At 25.9% G+C, this 23,879-nt stretch overlaps 4 protein-coding genes across 7 annotated transcripts in view; 1 reads left to right on the forward strand and 3 right to left on the reverse strand.

Moving 5' to 3' along the window:
- Positions 1 to 23,879, forward strand: part of LOC105254940 (non-structural maintenance of chromosomes element 3 homolog) — a 256,144-nt gene that overhangs the window by 175,880 nt on the left and 56,385 nt on the right. The window lies entirely within an intron of this gene.
- Positions 296 to 5,211, reverse strand: LOC109610100. Its single transcript, XM_025414412.1, has 8 exons — positions 5,201 to 5,211; positions 4,872 to 4,989; positions 4,256 to 4,517; positions 3,160 to 3,276; positions 2,987 to 3,086; positions 723 to 868; positions 443 to 575; positions 296 to 363 (listed from the first exon to the last, which is right to left on the reverse strand). Exons 2-8 carry the CDS (start codon positions 4,987 to 4,989, stop codon positions 307 to 309), a joined length of 933 nt encoding a protein of 310 aa, XP_025270197.1. The 5' UTR covers positions 5,201 to 5,211; the 3' UTR covers positions 296 to 306.
- LOC109609838 lies at positions 7,137 to 17,336 on the reverse strand. 3 transcript variants are annotated; one of them, XM_025414421.1, is made up of 9 exons: positions 17,300 to 17,336; positions 16,893 to 17,012; positions 16,558 to 16,675; positions 15,169 to 15,414; positions 9,148 to 9,264; positions 8,479 to 8,569; positions 7,568 to 7,713; positions 7,286 to 7,418; positions 7,137 to 7,204 (listed from the first exon to the last, which is right to left on the reverse strand). In XM_025414421.1, exons 4-9 carry the CDS (start codon positions 15,261 to 15,263, stop codon positions 7,154 to 7,156), a joined length of 633 nt encoding a protein of 210 aa, XP_025270206.1. In that variant the 5' UTR covers positions 15,264 to 15,414; positions 16,558 to 16,675; positions 16,893 to 17,012; positions 17,300 to 17,336; the 3' UTR covers positions 7,137 to 7,153. The 3 variants fall into 3 exon arrangements, with proteins under 3 accessions (XP_025270206.1, XP_025270207.1, XP_025270205.1); XM_025414422.1 differs by lacking the exons at positions 16,558 to 16,675; positions 16,893 to 17,012; positions 17,300 to 17,336 and having other exon boundaries at positions 15,169 to 15,421; XM_025414420.1 differs by lacking the exons at positions 15,169 to 15,414; positions 16,558 to 16,675; positions 16,893 to 17,012; positions 17,300 to 17,336 and adding an exon at positions 10,180 to 10,462.
- On the reverse strand, positions 18,860 to 21,198 carry LOC109610553. The gene is made up of 6 exons (XM_025414324.1): positions 20,983 to 21,198; positions 20,727 to 20,843; positions 20,542 to 20,632; positions 19,249 to 19,394; positions 18,991 to 19,123; positions 18,860 to 18,910 (listed from the first exon to the last, which is right to left on the reverse strand). Exons 1-6 carry the CDS (start codon positions 21,048 to 21,050, stop codon positions 18,860 to 18,862), a joined length of 606 nt encoding a protein of 201 aa, XP_025270109.1. The 5' UTR covers positions 21,051 to 21,198.

A 23,879-nucleotide genomic window follows, 5' to 3' on the forward strand; every position in this document is an offset into this window, starting at 1 on the left:
AATAAATAGTAAAATAAAACTTGAGAATTATATAAAATTATATGAATCAGTATTTTATATTTAATATTTATATACCCTATTTTTTGTTGCCTTCAAAATCTGTACAATATATTTAATTTTATATATATTTGTTTCTCTTTGGAGATATGTATGTATGTGTGTCATATCTAATAGCTATCATTAAGATATAATCTATGGTTTAATTTAATAATAATTATAAATTGTTTTTAACTTTGAAATGTATTATAACAATATTGGAATTTACTTACTTAGCTAAATTTTTACTAGATTATATTTTATTTGTTATTATTTCTCTGCTTGCCTTACATTATTGCGTTGAATATATAACAGTAAAATAAGAAACTGAAGTTTTCACCAACTATAATGTTTATGTATATTATGTTGTTTTGAATATAGATTTTGATATAGTCATTATGCATACCGAGGCGAAACACTCCAACGATCCGACAAATAGTCCTCCAACGCTTATAGTAAAATCTTTGATGCTTCTTTGCAGCAAAAATAATATCACTTTCTGTATGTGTAACGGGGCTACATTCCATTGAACGTTATACCTACACAATCGGACATAGATAATATATATAAATAATATATATATTATATATTTCTATGAGACACATTGTCCTTCGTCAATAAAAATAGTTTTTATCATGTGAAAATTCATACTGTATAAAACATTTGTATAAAACAATGTGTCTTACACAGTAGCAAAGACGTCACTATTGTGATCCGTTAGATCCTGCGCAATATAATTAGCTAGAAACATATATAGGATACTGGTAGTTGTAGTAAGAAAGGGAAACATATAATCCTCAATATCATTTTCGGATGACGTAATCTGAAAAAGCTATAACACAAGATCGCAACTGTAATGAAATTACACATCTGCTTCTCTCACATTCCCTAAATATTACTTACAATAAATTTGTTCTTATTAATCGGCGAATGTTTATGATTAATTTATAAATAAATAAAAAATTATATTTTGTAATATTAAAAATATCTGTAAGATAAAAGATTAAAAAAGAAGGAAAAGGGGGAAAACAAAAGCACACATTCGTTCTTAATATACAGTACATGATATATATATATATATATATATATATATATATATATATATACACGTATATGAAATTTAATTAATATATCAAATAATTTATTTAATTTACTTAAATATTTTTTAGATTTTTTACTAATTTAAAAATTAAATTTTTAAATTAAAAGTAGAAAAAGATAAAAACGAGTGCTAAATATACACGTTAGATGTGAAAAGTATATTATTATAAAAATTAAAAATAAAAACTTATGTTAATTAGTTTTTTTTAATAAAATATTTTAATCAAAAAATTATAATACGTAGAAAAATAGCAATATTAAAACTTAAATATTCATCAAAAAATTTAATTTTGGAAATTAAACAAAATAAAAAATAAAAATTTCAAGAAGAACTGGACGTTGACTTAACTAAAATTAACGCAAATTTTTTTTCAAATAAACGTATATATATCTTTCTTATTAAATATAAGATAAATAGCATACGTCTTGCTTCAATCATTATAAATTGCATTAAATATGCAATTAATAGATTATATATTTATAATATCAAATATATAAAGAAATATTTAATATAAATACATTTTACACACGCAATAAGCAGATATATGTGCGTAAATTTTAAATTATGTTATTATATATATGTAAAATTTAAAATTATTAAGTTTTAATATAAATATCACAAAAACTCTCTGCGTTTAAAAAATGAAAAATTGAAGGTATACACTTTTCTTAGTATTGTATTTTTAAATAGTTAAATCACAGTTAAATAAACAGTTATCATTATTTTTTTCTCAATATACTTAGTATCAATAAATCTTGATAAACTGTATGTAGGATTTATGAAATATATTATAGGACATTCTCTCATGGAATTTATTATTTATTTAAAAGCTAGTTTATTTAGTCCACAACTTCTCTATTCTTATAGTCTTTGCTGCTAAATCATTAAATTTATTCATTGTTATCCCATAAATAATTTCTATTTCTACATTCTTGCTGGTTTACTAGTGTCAAACAATATTCCATAAATGTGTTCTATTTATAATAAATAAATACGGCTTAGATATGATGTGTGAAACATAATGTAAAATAATTAGCTGATTAAATTATAGAGAAATCATATTCACAGAAATAAAATGTAGTGTACATTTCTTGAATATTTTATTTTTTTTATTAATGAGATTTTTTATAACATAAACTTATGATTTAAAAATATTTATTAGTTATTCTTAGAGCTATCCACATTTAATAAAAAAATTCTTACTGTTTCACCATATACATTGTTTATTTGCATGAATTAAGATTCTGAAAAATGTCGATTTTATGATAAAATAATCAAATACTGCGTATTAAAATTTCACAATAATTAAACTCGAGAGAAATCAAATTCCTCTCCATTTAAACATTCAATTTTAAACATTGTTATTCATTCAAATTGAACAAAAATATTATTGCAAATATCTTCGGAAATTATATATACTTCAACTTTTTCACACTTTCAAAAATTTTAACCTTTATTTACTTATTTGTCTATCGAGAGCATTAACCGAATAAGATTACCATTTCTACTATATGTTTTCTGTACGTTCATATATGCGTCACATGTGTTATGAAATGATAGTGTGTCCCTTAAAGGAAAATTTTCATATTGAGATTTTACATCATAATAATAAATACATTTGCTTATAAAACGTAGAAAATAAAGATTTTATCATAATTGAGACCCGCGGTGTCAATTAAGAATTTAATTCAGCTGTTATTAAAGTCCGATAAGCTTAAGTACTCTCCACAAGTCGACTCGCTTATAAAAATACACGAAATATCTCGTTATTCCAGCGCGAGATCGTGTCTCTTGATATTATATATTGTTTAAAAATTAATGGATATAAAAACATAATACGAAACTTACTCGAAAAAGATTAAGACTCAAAGAGATTACTCCCAGCATTATTAAACAATATAACATTGCCTCAATTTCTGATGCCAAAAGCCTGGATAATCTATAAAAACTAAAGAATAATATGTGTGTGCACATATAGATGCACATATATGTATGAATATCATAAAGAATAAATTACTAACTTCATAGCTTGCCGATGTATATCTATGGCACTAATTATTCCTTTTAATATTAAATTCTCCTTCTTCCATTTAATATTTTCTAGAGTATTGATATGCATTGCGCGTTTAATACGATAACTGTAATTAATATATTTAATAAGATGTATATTTTTCTTACATAAAATAAGCATTAGATTTGTCCAAGAAAACAATAGGATTTTTTTTTAATTTGAAGGAAGATCGCCTATTTTGTATTTTTGTTCCCCCTCCGCCTCAGTCATTATTTATATAGATTTTATAGATAATATTAATAATTTATTAATTAATTATAGATAGTATATATTAAAGAAAAATAGTTTTAGATAATATTAAAAAAAAATAATTTTAGATTCTTCAAATCGCTGCCGAAAGAAATTCTGATTTCTTAAAAATATCAGTTTATTCGTTTGATGACTCATCGTCAGAGTTGTCCAAAATGACAAATATGTCACTCCTATGTTTAGAATATATCTGCACATCAGCGAAAAGTTTTAATTTATTTAGATGCCCCGTACTAGTGGCTGGAACTCTCCAACTGTACATCTATCCCTTGGATGTTCCCCCCTCCCCGCCGGATGAACTTCAAAAACATCGTTGTCATCACTAATTCTAATTTTTTTTACCATGATAACGTAATAAATTATAACACCAAGAACTTAGTGAAGCAAATGAATCAATAAATAAATCGAAAAAATATTCAACATTTATTTGAAATATCTGACGAGAGATAAAATCAAACACACATAAGAATTTAGGAAATTATATTCAATCATAAAATAAAAAATTACTCGTTAATTGAAAGTATAAAAACATCAAGAAATGTAAATAACAAAATACACATCGACAAGTGTAAATAATAAACGCAAATAACAATAATGAAAACACCTTATACAACAACACTGATAAAATCCGTATTGACCAGCGGAGATTTAAGTCATTGACACCTATAAATTTTCAATTCTTTCATGATATCTTATAATTTGACAGAGATTTCATTCTAATAGGCCCGATAGGCCTAAAACTTAAATATAATAATAAAAGAACTTTTTTCATATTTATTTCTATGTTTGTTTCTTACCTAGAAATTCTAAACATACCACAGGTATGTTGGAAATATGCAATAAGCATTGTTCCTATTGCTAGCGTAGCAATTGCCCCGATACATATCGCCATGATGATATGTAACAGAATTAAATAAAAATATTTTTCTTGATCGATAAAGTATTCTATCGTAATCGGCAGGCGACGTGATCGAGTTACATTCATGGGTAATATCATGCAGAAAATACTCGATCCAATAAAACTGACAATAATAATAAATATGCTACAAACTGTAAGTACTAAAACAATTCAAACATAGAATCGTCATATTGACTTTCCTCCAAAAATATTTTCAAATTAATTTAAGTATTATTTCACATATACACAAGACATTTATATAATCCATTTTAATGTATATGTATACGTTTTTAATGCAATTATATTAACAAGTTATATATACATATATACGTTTATATGTTTGTGCAACAAATAATTTAATAAATTCAACTATGCTTAAATATATTGAGAAATTGTTATAATCATTCGCTTATTTCGAGACTTCTATAACTTATATTTCAAACAAAAAATGGATGTGCAGTAGAAAATTACAAATTAAAAAATATTACTTGTCTTACAATCTTAAAAAATCTTACTTGTCAGGACAATAGTGTAACGTTCCGCATGGCAACTATATTTTTTCATAATAGTGATTTCGTTTTCATCTTTTAATCCATTACATATATTCTGAAGTTGCATGAATAAATCCTTCATCTATCATTTCAGCAAAGGTGTGTATATTGTTTTCGTATGTGTATGTGCGTGCGGGTATGTATATATTCATAATGTAAAAAATCAATAGAAAAATATTTTTTATAAACTTTGTTCGACACGAATGTTTTTCTTGTCACGCAATTAAAACTAGAAACTTGTGAACTATATATTAGTTCCTATAAATTATCAATTCGATAAACCATCAACTTACAGCTCCTATGTTTAAATGAAATAAATTGTATTTTATTGCGAATGAACTAGAAAAACATGTGGAAGACAAAACATTAGCGATGAGGTCCGGTGTACATCTTAATGTAACAAATGCCATAAGCTGTAAAAAATAATCACATTACAAATTTATATTAAAATATTCTTCTTTTAAAATTATGAATAAATTATAAATACTATGTCTATAGATGCTTTTTTATATGTTTGAATATAAAATGATTAAAATAAGATGTCATAATTATATTATACACTATTATAATGCAGTTGGTGCGATAATTTCATTATAGTTTAAATTAAAGACAGTTTTAAATCATGTGCTGCTTATAAAAGATTATTTTATGATGGTTTATCATATAAAAATATATTTGTGAAATAATGCTTTACCTGAAACGTAATATTCGTTGTCAAAATAGTAGACAAGAAAATAAATTGAAGTCTCGTTAAATTCGATTGTTGTAAAGGCCACAAGCCAATAATGAGTAACAGAATTCTATTCAATTTAAAATGTTGAGTCTCGAGATTGATCATCGCTATACGATTTTCGGAATACAAATAACTGCGAGACATCGGCTGATTTGCTTGCTTCCCTTCTTTTTTCATCGATTGACCAGTATCTTATTATTTTTTCTTTTGATGTAAATTTTAGTATATATTTCATATAATTTTGTGTAATACAAACCGACACCACAATTATACGACCCGGAAAAGAAAGAATATTCATAGTTTATCGTAATAAAGTCCATCATTATGTGATCGATTTAATAACATAAAAATTGCAGCGGGTGCCATGAAAGAAGATGTGAATATATTTATCTAGCGAATTACTTGCGCACAAGTTGCACATGCGTATTAGACATTTCTTTTGTACAGCAATTTTACACGTCTCATTCAATTGTTCGCACTCGTGACGTACACTTGGTCTTCCAGAATATTATTCACTATCCAAAGCATGAGCTTTTGATGTAAGAAACTTATATCATTTAAAAGAGTCGGATCTATCCAAACTATGTATTAAACTTCTGATTAGGAATTGATGACATGACAGTTATCATTTGAAAAAAGTATTGACATTTTGCTGTTATCAACAATTGTTTTATATGTTTATATGAATTTTTATGACTTACATTACTTTCATCAAATAAATGCATAAACTTTACGGACGCTAACAGTAAGAATAAAGGAAAGAAAGAATAAAAGTAAGTAAGAAACAGGATATGTGAAAATATTTGACATGTTTCATTATACATGTTATATATACGAAAAACTAAATGCTTATAGACAACATAATGTTAATAAACCTGTTATTGGATATATAGCACATATAATTGATAATATTTTTATGTGTCATTTAAAATTCTTTTTTAACTTTACATAGGATATTTAAATTATCATTATATTAAAAAATAGCTTTACATAGAATATTTTAAATTATCGTTATTTTAAAAGATAATTTTCTTATTAAAGACAATATTATTTCCGAAATCTTGATATTTTTTTTCACTTTTATTATCAAAACTAAACTAGAAAAAATGAAGGCGATACTAAAATTAACAATATAAAATTAATATTACTTATTTGAAAGTAATATTACAATGTATATTATAAACAGTAAAAATAAAAGTTGAGAATTATGTAAAATTATGTAAATTTGTATCAGTATTTTATATTTGATATTTCAAATATATCCTATTTTTTGTTGGTTTGAAAATCTATGTAATATATTAAATTTTAAATATATTTGATTCCCTTCGGAGATGTGTGTATATATGTGTGTATATATGTCTAATAGGTATCTCTAATATATAATCTGGGTTTAATTTAATAATGAATTGTTTCCAACTTTGAAATGTATTATAATATTGCAATATTGGAGTTTATTTACTAAATTTTTACTAGATTATAATTTATTTATTATTATTTCTCTGCTTACCTTACATTATTGCGTTGAATATATAACAGTAAAATAAGAGACTGAAGCTTTCACCAACTGTAATGTTTATTTATGTTGTCTTGAATATTTATTATGTTGTCTAGAATTAGTAGATTTTGATATATTCATTATATATACCGTGGCGAAACACTCCAACGATCCGACAAATAATCCTCCAACGCTTATACTAAAACCTTTGGTGCCTTTTTGCAGCAAAAATAGTATCACTTTCTGTATGTGTAACGGGGCTACATTCCATTGAACGTTATACCTACACAATCGGACATAGATAATATATATAAATAATATATATATTATATATTTCTATGAGACACACATTGTCCTTCGTCAATAAAAATAGTTTTTATCATGTGAAAATTCATACTGTATAAAACATTTGTATAAAACAATGTGTCTTACACAGTAGCAAAGACGTCACTATTGTGATCCGTTAGATCCTGCGCAATATAATTAGCTACAAACATATATAGGATAACGGTAATTGTAGATAGAAAGGGAAACATATACTCCTTGACATCATTTTTGGAGGACATAATCTGCAAAATCTAAAACACCAGATCGCAATTATAACGAAATGTCATCTGCACTTCTCTCACATTCTCTAAATATTATTTACAATTAATTTGTTCTTATTAATTGGCGAATGGTTATGATTAATTTATGTACGGATAAAAAAAAATTATATTTTAAATTATAAAAACTATCTGTAAGAAAAGAGATAAGAAAGAAACAAAAAGAGGGAAAACGAAAAAATATATTCTTTCTTAATAGACAGTACATGTTATGTGTATATATATTTATATAACATTCAATTTTAAGCATTGCTATTCACCTACTAAACAGGTCATTCAACTTGAACACAAATATTATTGCAAAAATACCCTCAGAAATTATATATACTTTAACTTTTTCAAGAAAATTTTAACCTTTATTTATTTACTTGTCTACCGAGAAATTTAACCGAATAAGATATTCTATTATATGATTTTCTATACATTCATATACGTCCCGCATGAGATGACAGTGCGTCTCTTAAAGGGAAATTTTCACATATTGAGATTTTACATAATATATTTGCTTATAAAGTATAGAAAATAAACATTTTATTATAATTGAGATCCGCGATATCAATTAAGAATTCAATTCAGCTGTTACTGAAGTCCGACAAACTTAAGTACTCTCAATTAGTCGACTCGCGTATATATATAAATACTCGAGGTATCTCGTTATTCCACCGCGAGATATTGTGACTCGTAATATTTTATATTGTTTAAAAATTAATCGATATAAGAAAATAATACGAGACTTACTCGAAAAAGATTAAGACTTAAAGAGACCACTCCCAACATTATTAAACAAAATAACATTGTCTCAATTTTCGATGCCAAAAGCCTGGATAATCTATGAAAACCACAGAATAATGTGTGTATGTACAGGGTGTTTCATTAACATACAGCTCAATACGACGGGTTGCCTGCTCATAGGAGCGCAAGAAAAATAAAAAAATCTTAAACTTAATATAACTCTTATCATTATATCAATAATCCTCCTATATATATATGACCTATATATATAGGATTGCAATAATATTATAATATTATAATATTATTGCAATCATATGTAGATGAGGATTATTGATATATATAATATTAAAAGTTATATTATAATAATAATAATATTATAATATTATAACATTCTTCTAGATATATACTTTCAAATATTCATGTCACAAGTTCACTATTCTGTACAATTTAATTTTTTCTTTTAATAGCTTATTATTATGCGTTGATAGCGTACCAGCTAGTATACTTCGTCGAAAATGTACGCGAGTGATATTATCTATTCTTGCATTACCGGTCTTACGCTTCTCTGAGCAGGCAACCCGTCGTATTAAGCTGTATGTTGACGAAACACCTCATATATGTACATATAGATGTACATATGTATGTTATAAATATCATAAGGAATAAATTACTAACTGCATAGCTTGCCGATGTATATCTATGGCACTAATTATTCCTTTTAATATTAAATTCTCCTTCTTCCATTTAATATTTCCTAGCATATTGATATGCAATGCGCGTTTAATACGATAACTGTAATTAATATATTTAACAAGATACATATCTTTTCTTTCATGAAATAAGCATTTAATTTATCCAAGATAACAATAGGATTTTGTTTAAAATTTGAAGGAAGTTCGCCCATTTTGCATTTTTCCGCCTGAGTCATCATTTATATTTAATCTTAATATAATTTAAATAACAAAGTATTATTTAATTATAGATAATATTAAGGAAAACTAGTTTTAGATCTTCAAACCGCCGCCGGAAGAAGTTCTGACTTCCTAAAGATATCAGTTTACTCATTCGATGACTCATCATCAGAGCTGTTCAAAATGACAACTATGTCACCGCTATGTTCAGAAAGTATCTGCACATCATCAGAAATTTTTTAATATATTTAATTGACCCGTAGTGGCTGGAACTTCACAACTGTACATTCGTCACTTGGATGTTCCTCCTCTTTTCCCCCCGGACGAACTTCAAAGACATCATTGTCATCACTAATTCTATTTCTTTTTACCATCATAACGTAATGAATTATTACACCAAGAACTTAGTGAAGCAAATGAATCAACAAATATATCGAAAAGATTTTCAGTTTGTTTCACATGTTATTTACATTTGTTTGAAATATCTTAGGAGAGATAAAAACAAAAACACATAAGAATTTAGGAAATCATGTTCAACTATCAAATAAAAAATTACTAGTTAATTGAAAGTATAAAAACATTAACAAGTATAAATAATAAACGTAAATAAAATGAAAACATTGCAACAACATTGATAACGTCTTAATATTGCTTAAGCCATTAACACCTATAAATTTTCAATTCTTTCATGATATATTATAATTTGTAGATTTCGTCACTGATGGGCCCGATGGGCCTAAAACCTTAATATAATGAATGAACTTCTATCATATTTATTTCTATGTTTGCTTCTTACCTAGAAATTCTAAACATGCCACAGGTATGTTGGAAATATGCAATAAGCATTGTTCCTATTGCTATCATAGCAATTGCCCCGATTAATATCGCCATGATGATATGTAACAGAATTAAATAGAAATATTTTTCTTGATCGATGAAGTATTCTATCGTAACCGGCAGGTGACGTGATTGAGTTACATTCATGGGTAATATCATATAGAAAATACTCGATCCAATAAAACCGACGATAATAATAAATACGCTACAAACTGTAAGTACTAAAACAATTCAAATATAGAATCGTCATATTGACTTTCTTCGCAAAATATTTTCAAATTGATTTAGATATTATTTCACATGTACGCATGACATTTATATACTCCAATTTAATGTATATGTTTCTAATACAATCATATATACATACATATATATATTGTTACGCCCGCGGAGAGGACTTCGATAAATATCGAAGTCGCGCACGAAGAAATCGGCCGCTCGCGAGTCGCGCGAAATAAAGAGACACTTTTAAAAGAAACTTGGAACTTTAATGCACAACACAGGGCAACACAAACGGTAACACAGAACGGTAATTCACCAAAATTAGCGGCTCGATACAAATTCGCGTCCGCGCAGCCAGACAGCTGGAACCGAACTCACGGCTGACAGTTGTTGTTTATAAACAATCTTCTTGCCGACGGGATCCGGACAACGGCAGGGCCGTGACGACTCGGGCGCGCACATAACAATATATATATATATATATATATATATATATATATATGTATATGTATATGTATATATATATGTGTATATATATAATATCATCACTTCATAACTTTAAAATTTCTTTCTTCCTATTGTATTTTTTGATTACATTAAATATTTTATATTAATCTTTACAAATGTATTAATAAATTCATTTTTATTATGCAGAAATATATTGAGAAATTGTTATAATCATTTGTTTATGTTGAGACTTCTATAACTTATATGTCATATAAAAATTTACGTGCAGTAGAAAATTACAAATTAAAAAATATTATCTTACTTGTCAGTACAATCGTGTAACATTCTGCATTGCAACTATATTTTTTCATAATAATGATTTCGTTTTCATCTTTTAATCCGTTACACATATTCTGAAGTTGTATCAATAAATCCTTCATCTGTCATTTCAGCAAAGTTGTGTATATTGTTGTATGTGCGTATGTGTATGTGCGCACGCGCATGTATATTCATAATGTGAAAAACTAATATAAAAATATTTTTCGTAAACTTTATTCGACAAGAATGTTTTTCTTGTCATGCGATTAAACTATAAACTTGTGAATTATATATATATATATATATATATATATATATATATACATATATATATATATATATATATATATATATATATTAGTTCTTATAAATTATCAAGTCTATAAACTATCAACTTACAGTTCTTATGTTAAAATAAAATAAATTGTATTTTATTGCATACATGCTAGAAAAACATGTGGAAGATAAAACATTAGCGATGAGGTCCGGAGTACATCTGAATGTAACAAATGCCATAAGCTGTAAAAAATAATCACATTACAAATTTATATTAAAAAATTACTCCTTCAAAGTTATGAATAAATTATAAATATTATGTCTCTAGATGCTTTTTTATATGTTTGAATATAAAATGATTAAATTAAGATGTCATAATTATATTATACACTATTATAATGCAGTGCGATAATTTCATTACAGTTTAAACTAAAGACAGTTTTAAATCGTGTGCTGCTTATAAAAGATTATTTTATGATGGTTTATCATATAAAAATATATTTGTGAAATAATGCTTTACCTGAAACGTAATATTCGTTGTCAAAATAGTAGACAAGAAAATAAATTGAAGTCTCGTTATATTCGATTGTTGTAAAGGCCACAAGCCAATAATGAGTAACAGAATGCTATTCAATTTAAAATGTTGAGTCTCGAGATTGATCATCGCTATACGATTTTCGGAATACAAATAACTGCGAGACATCGGCTGATTTGCTTGCTTCCCTTCTTTTTTCATCGATTGACCAGTATTTTATTATTTTTTCTTTTGATGTAAATTTTAGTATATATTTACGTAAAATTTTGTGTAATACAAGCCGACTCAATTATACAACCCGGAAAAAGCAGAATATTCATAGTTTATCATAATAAAGTCCATCATTATATGATCGATTTAATAGCAGAAAAATTGCAGCGGGTATTTGCCATGAAAGAAGATGTGAATATATTTATCTAGCGAAATACTTGCGCACAAGTTGCACATGCGTATTAGACATTTCTTTTGTACAGCAATTTTACGCGTCTCATTCTATTATTCGCACTCGAGACGTACACTTGGTCTTCCAGTTATTCACTATCCAAAGCATGAGTTTTTCATGTAAGAAGCTTATATCATTTAAAAGAGTCGATCTATGTATGCTATGTATTAAACTTTTAATTAGTAATGGATGTGATTACAGTTACTATTTAAAAAGCTAAAAGTATAACATTTTTTTATTGAGCACAATATTATTTCCGAAATCTTGGTATTTTTTTCACTTTTATTACCAAAATTAAATTATAAAAAATGTAGACAATACTAAAACTAACAATGTAAAATTAACATTATTTATTTAAAATTAACGTTATTTATTTAAAATTAATATTACTTATTTAAAAGTAATGTGACAATGTATATTATAAAAAGTAAAATTAAAATTTGAGAATTATGTAAAATTATATAAATAAAATTTGTATCAGTATTTTAAATAAAATTTGTATCAGTAATATAAATAACATTTGTATCAGTATTTTATATTCGATATTTCGAATAACTTATTTTTTGTTGGTTTGAAAATCCATATAATATATTTAATTTTAAATATATTTGTTTCTCTTTGGAGATGTGTGTGTATGTGTGTCATGTTTAATAGGTATAATTTTTAAGGTATAATCTATGGTTTAAATTTAATAATTAATTGTTTTCGACTTTGAAATATATTATAATTGCAATATTGGAGTTTATTTACTTGACTAAATTTTTACTAGGTTATAATTTATTTGTTATTATTTCTCTCCTTACCTTACATTATTGCGCTGAATATATAACAGTAAAATAAGAGACTGAAGCTTTCACCAACTGTAATGTTTATTCATATTATGCTGTCTCGAATGCAGATTTGATACATTCATTATATATACCGTGGCGAAACACTCCAACGATCCGACAAATAATCCTCCAACGCTTATAGTAAAATCTTTGGCGCCTCTTTGCAGCAAAAATAGTATCACTTTCTGTATGTGTAACGGAGCTACATTCCATTGAACGTTATACCTACACAATCATATATAGATAATGTACATAAATTATATATATATATATATATATATATATATATATATATATATATGTATTTCTATAGGACACATTGTCCTCTGTCAATAAAAATGGTTTTTATCATGTGAAAATTCATATTGTATAAAATATTTGTATAAAACAATGTGTCTCACACAGTAGCAAAGATGTCACTATTGTGATCCGTTAAATCTTGCGCAATATAATTAGCTACAAACATATATAGGACAATGGTAGTTGTAGATAGAAAGGGAATCATATACTCCTTAATATCATTTTCGGATGACATAATCTGAAAAATCTAAAACACAAGATCGCTATTGTAACGAAATTACATCACTTCTCTCACATTCTCTAAATGTTATTTACACTTATTAATGAGATTTTTTTATAACAAACTTATAATTTAAGAATATTTATTAGTTATACTTATTTAGTAAAAAAGAATAAGATTATCATTTTTATTATATGTTTATTATATGTTTTTATTATATGTACGTTCATATACGCGCCGCGTGTTTTGAGACATTGCGTCTCTTAAAAAAAAAACTTTCACATATTGAGATTTTACATCATAATATATTTGCTTATAAAATATAGAATATAAAAGTTATATTATAATTATGACTCTGACTGAGGTATCAATTAAGAATACAATTCAGCTGTTATTGAAGTCCGATAAGCTTAAGTACTCTCAATTAGTCGACTCTCGTATATACAATAAATATCTGAGATATCTCGTTATTCCATCGCGAGATATTGTGACTCTTAATATTTTATATTGTTTAAAAATTAATCGATATAAGAAAATAATACGAGACTTACTCGAAAAAGATTAAGACTCAAAGAGACCACTCCTAGCATTATTAAACAAAATAACATTGTCTCAATTTCCGATGCCAAAAGCCAGGATAATCTATGAAACTCAAAGAATAATGTGTGTGTATGTACATATACATACATGGATATACATATCCATATATATATGGATATATATATATATATATATATATATATATATATAGGTATGAATAGCATAAAGAATAAATTACTAACTTCATAGCTTGCCGATGCATATCTACAGCACTAATTAACCCTTTTAATGTTAAATTCTCCTTCTTCCATTTAATATTTTTTAAAATATTGATATGCATTGCACGTTTAACACGATAACTGTAATTAATATATTTAACAAGATGTGTATTTTTTCTTTCATAAAATAAGCATTAGATTTATCCAAGATAACAATAGGATTTTATATAAAACTTGAAGGAAGTTCGCCCATTTTGTATTTTCCCCCTCTGCCTCAGTCATTATTTATATTAATAACTTTACAAATAATAATGTATTAATTAATTACAGATAGCATTAAAGAAAAAATAGTTTTAGATAGTATTAACATAAATATTAAACGTAAATAACAAAGTAAAAACATCTTATGTAACAATATTGATAAGGTCATAATATTGATTGGCGGAGGTTTAAGTCATTGACACCTATAAATTTTCAATTTTTTTTATGATATCTTATAATTTGACAGAGATTTCCTTACTAATAGGCCCGATGGGCCTAAAACTTAAATATAATAATGAATGAACTTCTTTCATATTTATTTCCATATTTGTTTCTTACCTAGAAATTCTAAACATACCACAGGTATGTTGGAAATATGCAATAAGCATTGTTCCTATTGCTAGCGTAGCAATTGCCCCGATACATATCGCCATGATGATATGTAACAGAATTAAATAGAAATATTTTTCTTGATCGATAAAGTATTCTATCGTAATCGGCAAGCGATGTGATCGAGTTACATTTATGGATAATATTATATAGAAATTACTCGATCGAATAAATCCGACGATAACAGCAAATATGCTAGAAATAATAAATACTAAAACAATTCAAATATGGATTCGTCATATATTATGTTTCCTCGCAAAATATTTTCAAATTGATTTAGGTATTATTTTACATATACGCATGATATTTATATAATCCAATTTAATTGTGTATGTTTTAAATGCAATTAACAACTTATATATTAATAAATTACTAATATATATAATATTTATTATATATTAATTTTTAATATATACAGAGTGTTTTATATTAAGTAATGCAGCTGAATGTCTCTTAAAGTAAAAGAGATTGAAAAAATGTTTCAAACAGAAGCTGTTTGATTCGAAGGGGACATAAGATGATACCATTGATTTGACCTTGGATAATTGTTTGAAGTTCACATAATTGTTTCTAAGAAAAAATATAATTTGTAATTAACAATTACATATTCCTTCGTAAAAACAACTATGTTTCTTTTACACCAATTGATTCCTCTCATTATTTTGTACATAAAAGTATTAAAGTAAGATAATCAAAAAATGAATATTTTACTAGATATTTTATAGTTTATGTAAAATTAAGAAATTATTTCAAGCCTCATAACTCAATGATAAAATACTTTATAATAAAGTTTGGAAAGTTCTCGAGATACGCTATAAGAATAAATAATATAAAATAAGGGGTTTTGTTAAAAAAAATAATAGGTGATCTTTAGATGGTCTTCAAACAATAATTCAAAGTCGAACCAATGGCATCATCTTATGTCCCCCTTCGAGTCAAACAACTTATGTCTGAAACATTTTTGGCAATCTTTTTTATTTTAAGAGATATTTAGCTGCATCACTTAAAATGAAACACTCTGTGTGTGTGTGTGTGTGTGTGTGTATAATCTTATGTATAATAATAGCTATCGTAAAAGCTTTAAAACTTCTCTTTTCCTATTGTATTCTTTTCCTATTTTTGATCATATTAAATTTGATATTAATCTTTACATTTACATATGTAAAAAATGTTTCCATAAACTCATTTAACGTATAAATATGTTAAGAAATTTTTATAATCCATCGCTTAAAAATCGCTTAAATTGATACTTCTATAATGAACTTTTGTAACTTATATATATATCAAATAAAAATGTATGTGCAGTTGAAAATTACAAATTAAAAAATATTCTCTTACTTGTCAGTACAATCGTATAACGTTCAGCATTGCAACTATATTTTTTCATAATAGTGATTTCGTTTTCATCTTTTAATCCGTTACATATATTCTGAAGTTGCATGAATAAATCCTTCATCTGTCATTTAAGCATAGGTGTGTATATTGTTTTCGTATGTATATGTACTATGTACGTGCGCGTATGTATATATTCGTAATATAAAATATTAATAGAAAAATATTTTTTGTAACCTTTATTCGACAAGAATGTTTTTCTTGTCACGCGATTAAACTATAAACTTGTGAACCATATATTAGTTTTTATAAGTTATCAATTTTATAAACTATCAACTTACAGCTCCTATGTTAAAATGAAATAAGTTGTATTTTATTGCGTATGTGCTAGTAAAACATGTGGAAGACAAAACTTTTGTGATGAGGTCCGGAGTACATCTTAATGTAACAAATGTCATAAGCTGTAAAAAATAATCATATTACAAATATATATTAAAAAATTACTCCATCAAAGTTATGAATAAATTATAAATACTATATTTTTAGATGCCTTTTTGTATATTTGAATATAAAATGATTAAATTAAGATGTCATATATTATACACTATTATAATACATTATATACAGTTCGTGCAATAATTTTATTACAGACTAAATTAAAAACGATTTCAAATCGTATGCTGTTTATAAAAAGATTATTTTACGATGATTTATCGTATCAACACATATTTGTGAAATAATGCTTTACCTGAAACATAATATTTGAAGTTAAAATAGTAGACAAGAAAATAAATTGAAGTCTAGTTAAATTCGATTGTTGTAAAGGCCATAAGCCAATAATGAGTAACAGAATTCTATTCAGTTTAAAATGTTGAGTCTCGAGATTGATCATCTCTTTACGATATTCAGAATAGAAATAACTGCGAGACATCGACAGGCTGATTCGCTTTTTCTCTCTTTTTTCCATTAATTTACCAGTAATCTTATTATTTTTTTACGTAAATTTTAGTATATATTTCACATAATTTTGTGTAATACAAGGCAACACAATTATACGACTCGGAAAAGGCAGAATATTCATAGTTTATCGCAATAAAGTCCTTAATTATGCAATCGATTTAATAGAAGAAAAATTGCAGCGGGTATTTGCCATGAAAGAAGATGTGAATATATTTATCTAGCGAAATACTTGCGCACAAGTTGCACATGCGTATTAAACATTTCTTTTGTACAGTAAATTTTCACGTCTCATTCCATTGCCCGCACTCGTGATGTACACTTGGTCTTCCAGACGAATATCGTTCGTTATTGAGAGCATGAGACCTTTCCAGTAAGGAACTTATGCCATTAACAAAAAATCGATCTGTGCATGTTATATGTTAAAACTTTTAATTAACAATAACGTAATGAAAGATACCATTTGAAAAGCTAAATATTGACAGGTTACAATTTCTAACTATTGATTTATACATATATATACGTTTATATACATCTGTGTTACTTCACTTTGACCAAATAAATTCTTAAACTTGAAGATACACAGGCGCTGTGCCATAGAATGAATTAAGCACTTCTGAATAATTTTGACGTTATATAAATCGTAAGTAAGAAAAAATTAAAAACAATGCAATGTATTGTTAGTCAATGTAATGTTAGTCAGTTATTTTATATAGTAGCATATATAATTACTAATTTTATACGTCCTTTTAAAAACAATCATTTTTTTAACTTTACATACATAACTCTACATATATTTTACATTCCAATTATCAACCTATATCGAAATAAAAATAATATGATTCTTATTAAAGATGACATTATTTTTTAAATTTTAATTTTTCTTTTGCGCATTGGGCAATATGCACTTTGCATATTCGAAAGTAATGTGATAATTCGTATATTAATAGTGAAAATAATAATAACAACAATATAAATACTAAAAATAATAGTTGAAAATTATATAAATATAATAATATTAATAAATAAATAATATTAAAATAATAATATTAATAAATAAATTTATCTTAATATTTTATATTTAAAATCGAATATTATTATATTTTTTAATGCATTGAAAATCTATCTCATATCTATCTAATATTTTTAATTAAATATATTTATACCTTTAGAAATTTTCTCTAAATGCTTATATCGTTGGAAAACTTATGTTAATTTAGACACCAACTAAATGGGATTAATAAATTATTTTTAATTTTTAAATGTAATATTATTATAATATTGAGACTTGGTTAACTATATTTTTGCTAGATTATAATTTATTCGTTATTATTTTGTTCTTCATATTTTCTTATTGCGTTGAGTACATAACAGTAAAATAAGAGACCGATGCTCTGACCATCTGTAATATTATTTGTAACATGTTGTCTAAAATTTATTTATATGATAATTTATGTATGATAATTTATTTATAATCATTACCGTAGCGAAACACTCCAATGATCCGACAAATAGTCCTCCAACGCTTATAGTAAAATCTTTGGAGCCTCTTTGCAACAGAAATAGTATCATTTTCTGTATATGTAACGGAGCGGCATTCCACTGAACATTATATCTACATAATAATGTATAGATAATATATACGTATATTTTTACGCGGCAACATTAATTTTTAAATTTAATAAAACAATTCTTTACATGCGAGAATTCAAATAACTTCTCTAAAATAATGTTTCTTACACGGTAGTAAAGATATCGTTATTATGATCCGTTAAATCCTGCGCAAGATAATTAGCTATAAACATGTATAGGATATTGATAGTTACAAATGCAAAGGGAAATAAAATATCCTTGATATCATCTTTGGATGATGCAATCTGAAAAATCTAAAATACAAGGTTACCATTGTAACGAATTCACATCTGCATTTCTTACGTACTCTAAATATTACTCACGAATCTGTTCTTATTAATTGGCATAGTTGAGATGAATTTGATTGAACAGAGATAAAAATAATATATATTTTGCAAAATAACAAAAAGAAAAAGAGAGAAAAAGAAAGGAAAAGAGAAAAAAGAATGGGAATGAATTGGCCGATCTTTTTTAATTAATTTCTCATTAATGTGAAGATCGATAATGGATTTTTTACTCAATTTAATCAGCTCTACCTGCACACTTTGGATGTGTCAAAAGTTATCGGATATCCTGTATAATGTAACTCAAACTCAATTGTAAGTCAAAAATAGGTTTAGGTTACATTATATATTCCGGAAGTGGAGCTCCTCTGTAAGAGAGGGGGAGTGGAATCCACTGCGTTCACGCATGTATTTTACGAAGTTTTCTCTACATTTAATCCGCCTTCGCTTCGTCTTGCAAAATACATGCGTGAACACAGTGGGTTCCGCCTTCCCTTACGAGAGGACTCCGCTTTTGAAGATATAATATAACATAAATCTATTTAGGATTTAAAACCGAAATTATTATTCACCCATTAAGTAGGTCATTAAAATTAATCACACAAATATTACGAATATCCCTGGGAATTATGCATACATGAACTTTTTCAAACTTTTAAGATTTTTATCTTCATTTACTTGTATAATATCAAAGCTGTCAAATCTCATATCTGTTGAATTTTGTCAAATTTCAAAATCATTAACGCAATACATATATATGTGTTAATATGTATTGCGCGATGACGAGAGAGGAGGCGAAGACGTCTTTTAAAAAAAATTTTACTTCGAGATTTTGCATCATAAAATATATATTTATAAAAATAGAGGGAAAACAAAAACACATTCCATTTATAACTGCAACTTCAGTTATTATTAACTAAGAATCTATTTGGAATTCGATGCAATTCAGTCGTTATTAAAATCCGATCTCATGTACTCTTAATTATCTTATTCGTATTGTATGTACATACATAGATACACAAGATACACAATAGCGTCCCGCTATTTCGTGTGATGTTACCGTGTGATATTAAGTATTGTTTGCAAATACTGAGTGTAAAGATAATACGAGACTTACTCGAAAGAGATTAAGACTCAAAGAGATCACTGCGATTAGTATTAAACAAATCAACATTACTTCAAAGTTCGATTCCAAAAGTCTGCATAAACTATTGAGAACAAAGAATATTATTAGACACACACACACACGTGTGTGTATGTGTGTGTGTGTGTGTGTGTGTATCATGGAATAGAAATACTAACGTCAAAGTTTGGCGATGAATATCTACAGCACTAATTATTCCTTTCAATATTAAGTTTCCCTTCTTCTGTTTAATATTTTCTAATAAATTGATGTGCACTGCGCGTTTAATACGATAACTGTAATTAAAATATTAATCATTATTTTCTTTTGCCTTCAAATAAACAGTGATATGTTCAATATAACAATAGAATGCTGTTTAAAATTCGAAACATTTTATTTTTATTTTTATTTTTATTTTCTATATTTGTTTTTTACCTGCAAATTCTAAACATACCACAAGTATGTTGAAAATATACAATGATCATTGATCCTACTGCTACCATTGCCGTTCCCGCGATGCATAACGCCACGCTGATATGTAACAAAATCAAATAGAAATACTTTTCCTGATCGATGAAGTATTCCACCGTAATTGGTAGGCGATGTGATTGAGTTATGTTTATCGGATATATAATATAGAATATACGCAACCAAAATACAGCAACAAAAATAAATATGAAGCAAATGGCAAGTACTAAAAGAATTCAAATATCGTCATATCAATATTTTTATAAAAGCTTCTAATTTGCTTTAAATGTACATCATATATATATAATATTTACATAATTAAATTTTTAAATAAAACTGTCTTAATTAAATGTAATTTTATTGTATTTTTAACATAAATCTGTAATACATTTATAATCGATTTTAATCGTTAATAAATATTATAATTTTACAATTAATTGTAACTTTACAATTTCTTTTCCGATTTGATATTTTTAGTCGCATGTGGTACTTTATATATTTGTATACATGAAAAATGTTTTAATATGCCCATATGAATTACATACACATCACACACACACACACACACACACACACACACACACACACACACACACACACACACACACCACACACACACACACACATATATATATATATATATATATATATAAAATAAATAACAAGTAAATAATATAATATGGGCATCAATATTTTTCCATTGACAATCTTATACTCATATGTCTAATAATGTAGGCAAATGAAAATTTAAAAATATTATCTTACTTGTAAATGCAGTTGTGTAACGTTTTCCATTGCAACTATATTTTTTTATAATAGCAATTTCGTTTTTATCTTTCAATCCGTCATATAAATTCTGAAGTTGTACCAATAAATCCTTCACCTGTCATTTTAATAATTTTGTATGTATTATATTGGCGTGTACATCCATAATATGTATTGACAATTATTATTTGTGATTTTTTTACTCGACAAAATTTTTTTTCTGTTACGCGTTCATCCATCTTTTAACTATCAATTATCCATTATAAGCTTCAACTTACATTTTCCAGGTTGAAACAAAATGTAATACATTTTACCGCGGCAATACTAAACACACATGTTGAAGATAAAACATTAGTGATGAGATCCGAAGTACATCTTAATGTAATAAATGACATAAGCTGAAAGAAATAATTTTATTATAAATTTACATTATATAAGAAATTGCTCTTTTAAAGCGACGTGGATTATAAATCTTATATAACTAAATGCTTATTCAAACATTTGTATATAAAATGATTGAATTAAAATGTGATGCATAATTACGATTTTACATTATTATAATATAGTTAATATAAATATTTTTTATAATTTTATTAAAATAATTATTTAAAAAATTTATAATTTTATTAAAATATTTTGAAATCGTGTGCACAATATAGTAACAAATTATTATGTTATAATTATTAAAATATAGTAGAAATAATAAAATAAAATATAAAAATAAAAAGTATTATCTTACCTGAAATATAATAATTGTCATCAAAACACTAAAAAAGATAATAAACTGAAATCGAGTTAGATTTGATTGTTGTAAAGGCCACAAGCCAATAGTGAGTAATAGAATTCTATTGAGTTTAAAATGCTGAGTCTCGAGATCGATCATCTCTTTACGGGATTCGGAGCACAAATAAAAGCGAGAAAATCAGCGAATCGATTCGCTTATCTTCTTTTTTTCTTATTGATCGAGCATTTTATTATTTTTCTTTTCCGTAATTTTAATTTGTAATTTTAGCATCAATTTCATATCATTTTGTGCAACACAAGTCGACGCAGCTGTACACGATAGAATATTTAGTTTAATATTTATCGTAAAATAAAGTCCTTATGCGATCGATTTAATAGCGAAGTAATTCCAACAGGTGTTTGCCATAAGAAAAGAAGAGAAATTATATTATGCGAATTGCTTACGAAAATAACGCATGCGTGATCGTTATTTCTTTTATACGAGAAATTTACGCGTCTCATTCTATTGTCTGCACTCGTGACGTACACTTGCCTTCGAGACGAATGCCATTCACTATTGAAAACATCGAACTTTTTTGGTAAAAATCAAAAGCACATAAAGTTTAAAAGGACTGATTGGATCTGTGCATAGTATGTATTGAACTACTAGTTAGCAATCAAAGTTATAATTTTAGAAATTAAATAGTAATGTTACAATTATCAACTGTCGTTTTATTTATTATTTACTTTATTATGTTAAAAAGTGCATAAACTTAAAAATTTACAGACGCTAACAGCAAGAATAAATGAACATTTAAAAATAATGCTTAACATATCGCATACAAATCGCATATGTAACAAATTGAAATACTTAAAGAAAATCAAATATTAATCAAATATTTTATAAAAAGCATATATAAAAACTAATTTTATATAGATATCATATTTAAGAATAATCATCTCTTAAGAATAGTCATCTTAAAAATCATCTCTTTTAACTTTACATACATAAGATTTTTAAATTATGAACTTATATGTAATAGTAAAACGAATATTTGATTCTTATTGAAGATAGCTTTATTTTTCAAATCTTGAATGCTTTTTTTGCACTTTGGCCATAAGTTATAATAAATATTAAGCTATAAAAATGTTTGGCAATAATAACATTAACAATGAATAAATTATTTATTCAGAAGTAATATGACAATTCATATATTAATAATAAAAATATTAATAATAATAATATAAACAGTGAAAACAAAATTTAAAAATTATAAATATAAATGAATTTATATATTAATATTTTATATTTGAGACAGAATATTCTGTTTTTTTGAGGCATTGAAATCTATGTAATATCTTTAATTAAATATATT

The sequence above is a fragment of the Camponotus floridanus genome, unplaced genomic scaffold (genome assembly GCF_003227725.1).
Source record: "Camponotus floridanus strain SB8 unplaced genomic scaffold, Cflo_v7.5 scaffold8, whole genome shotgun sequence".
Classification (NCBI taxonomy): Eukaryota; Metazoa; Arthropoda; class Insecta; order Hymenoptera; family Formicidae; genus Camponotus; species Camponotus floridanus.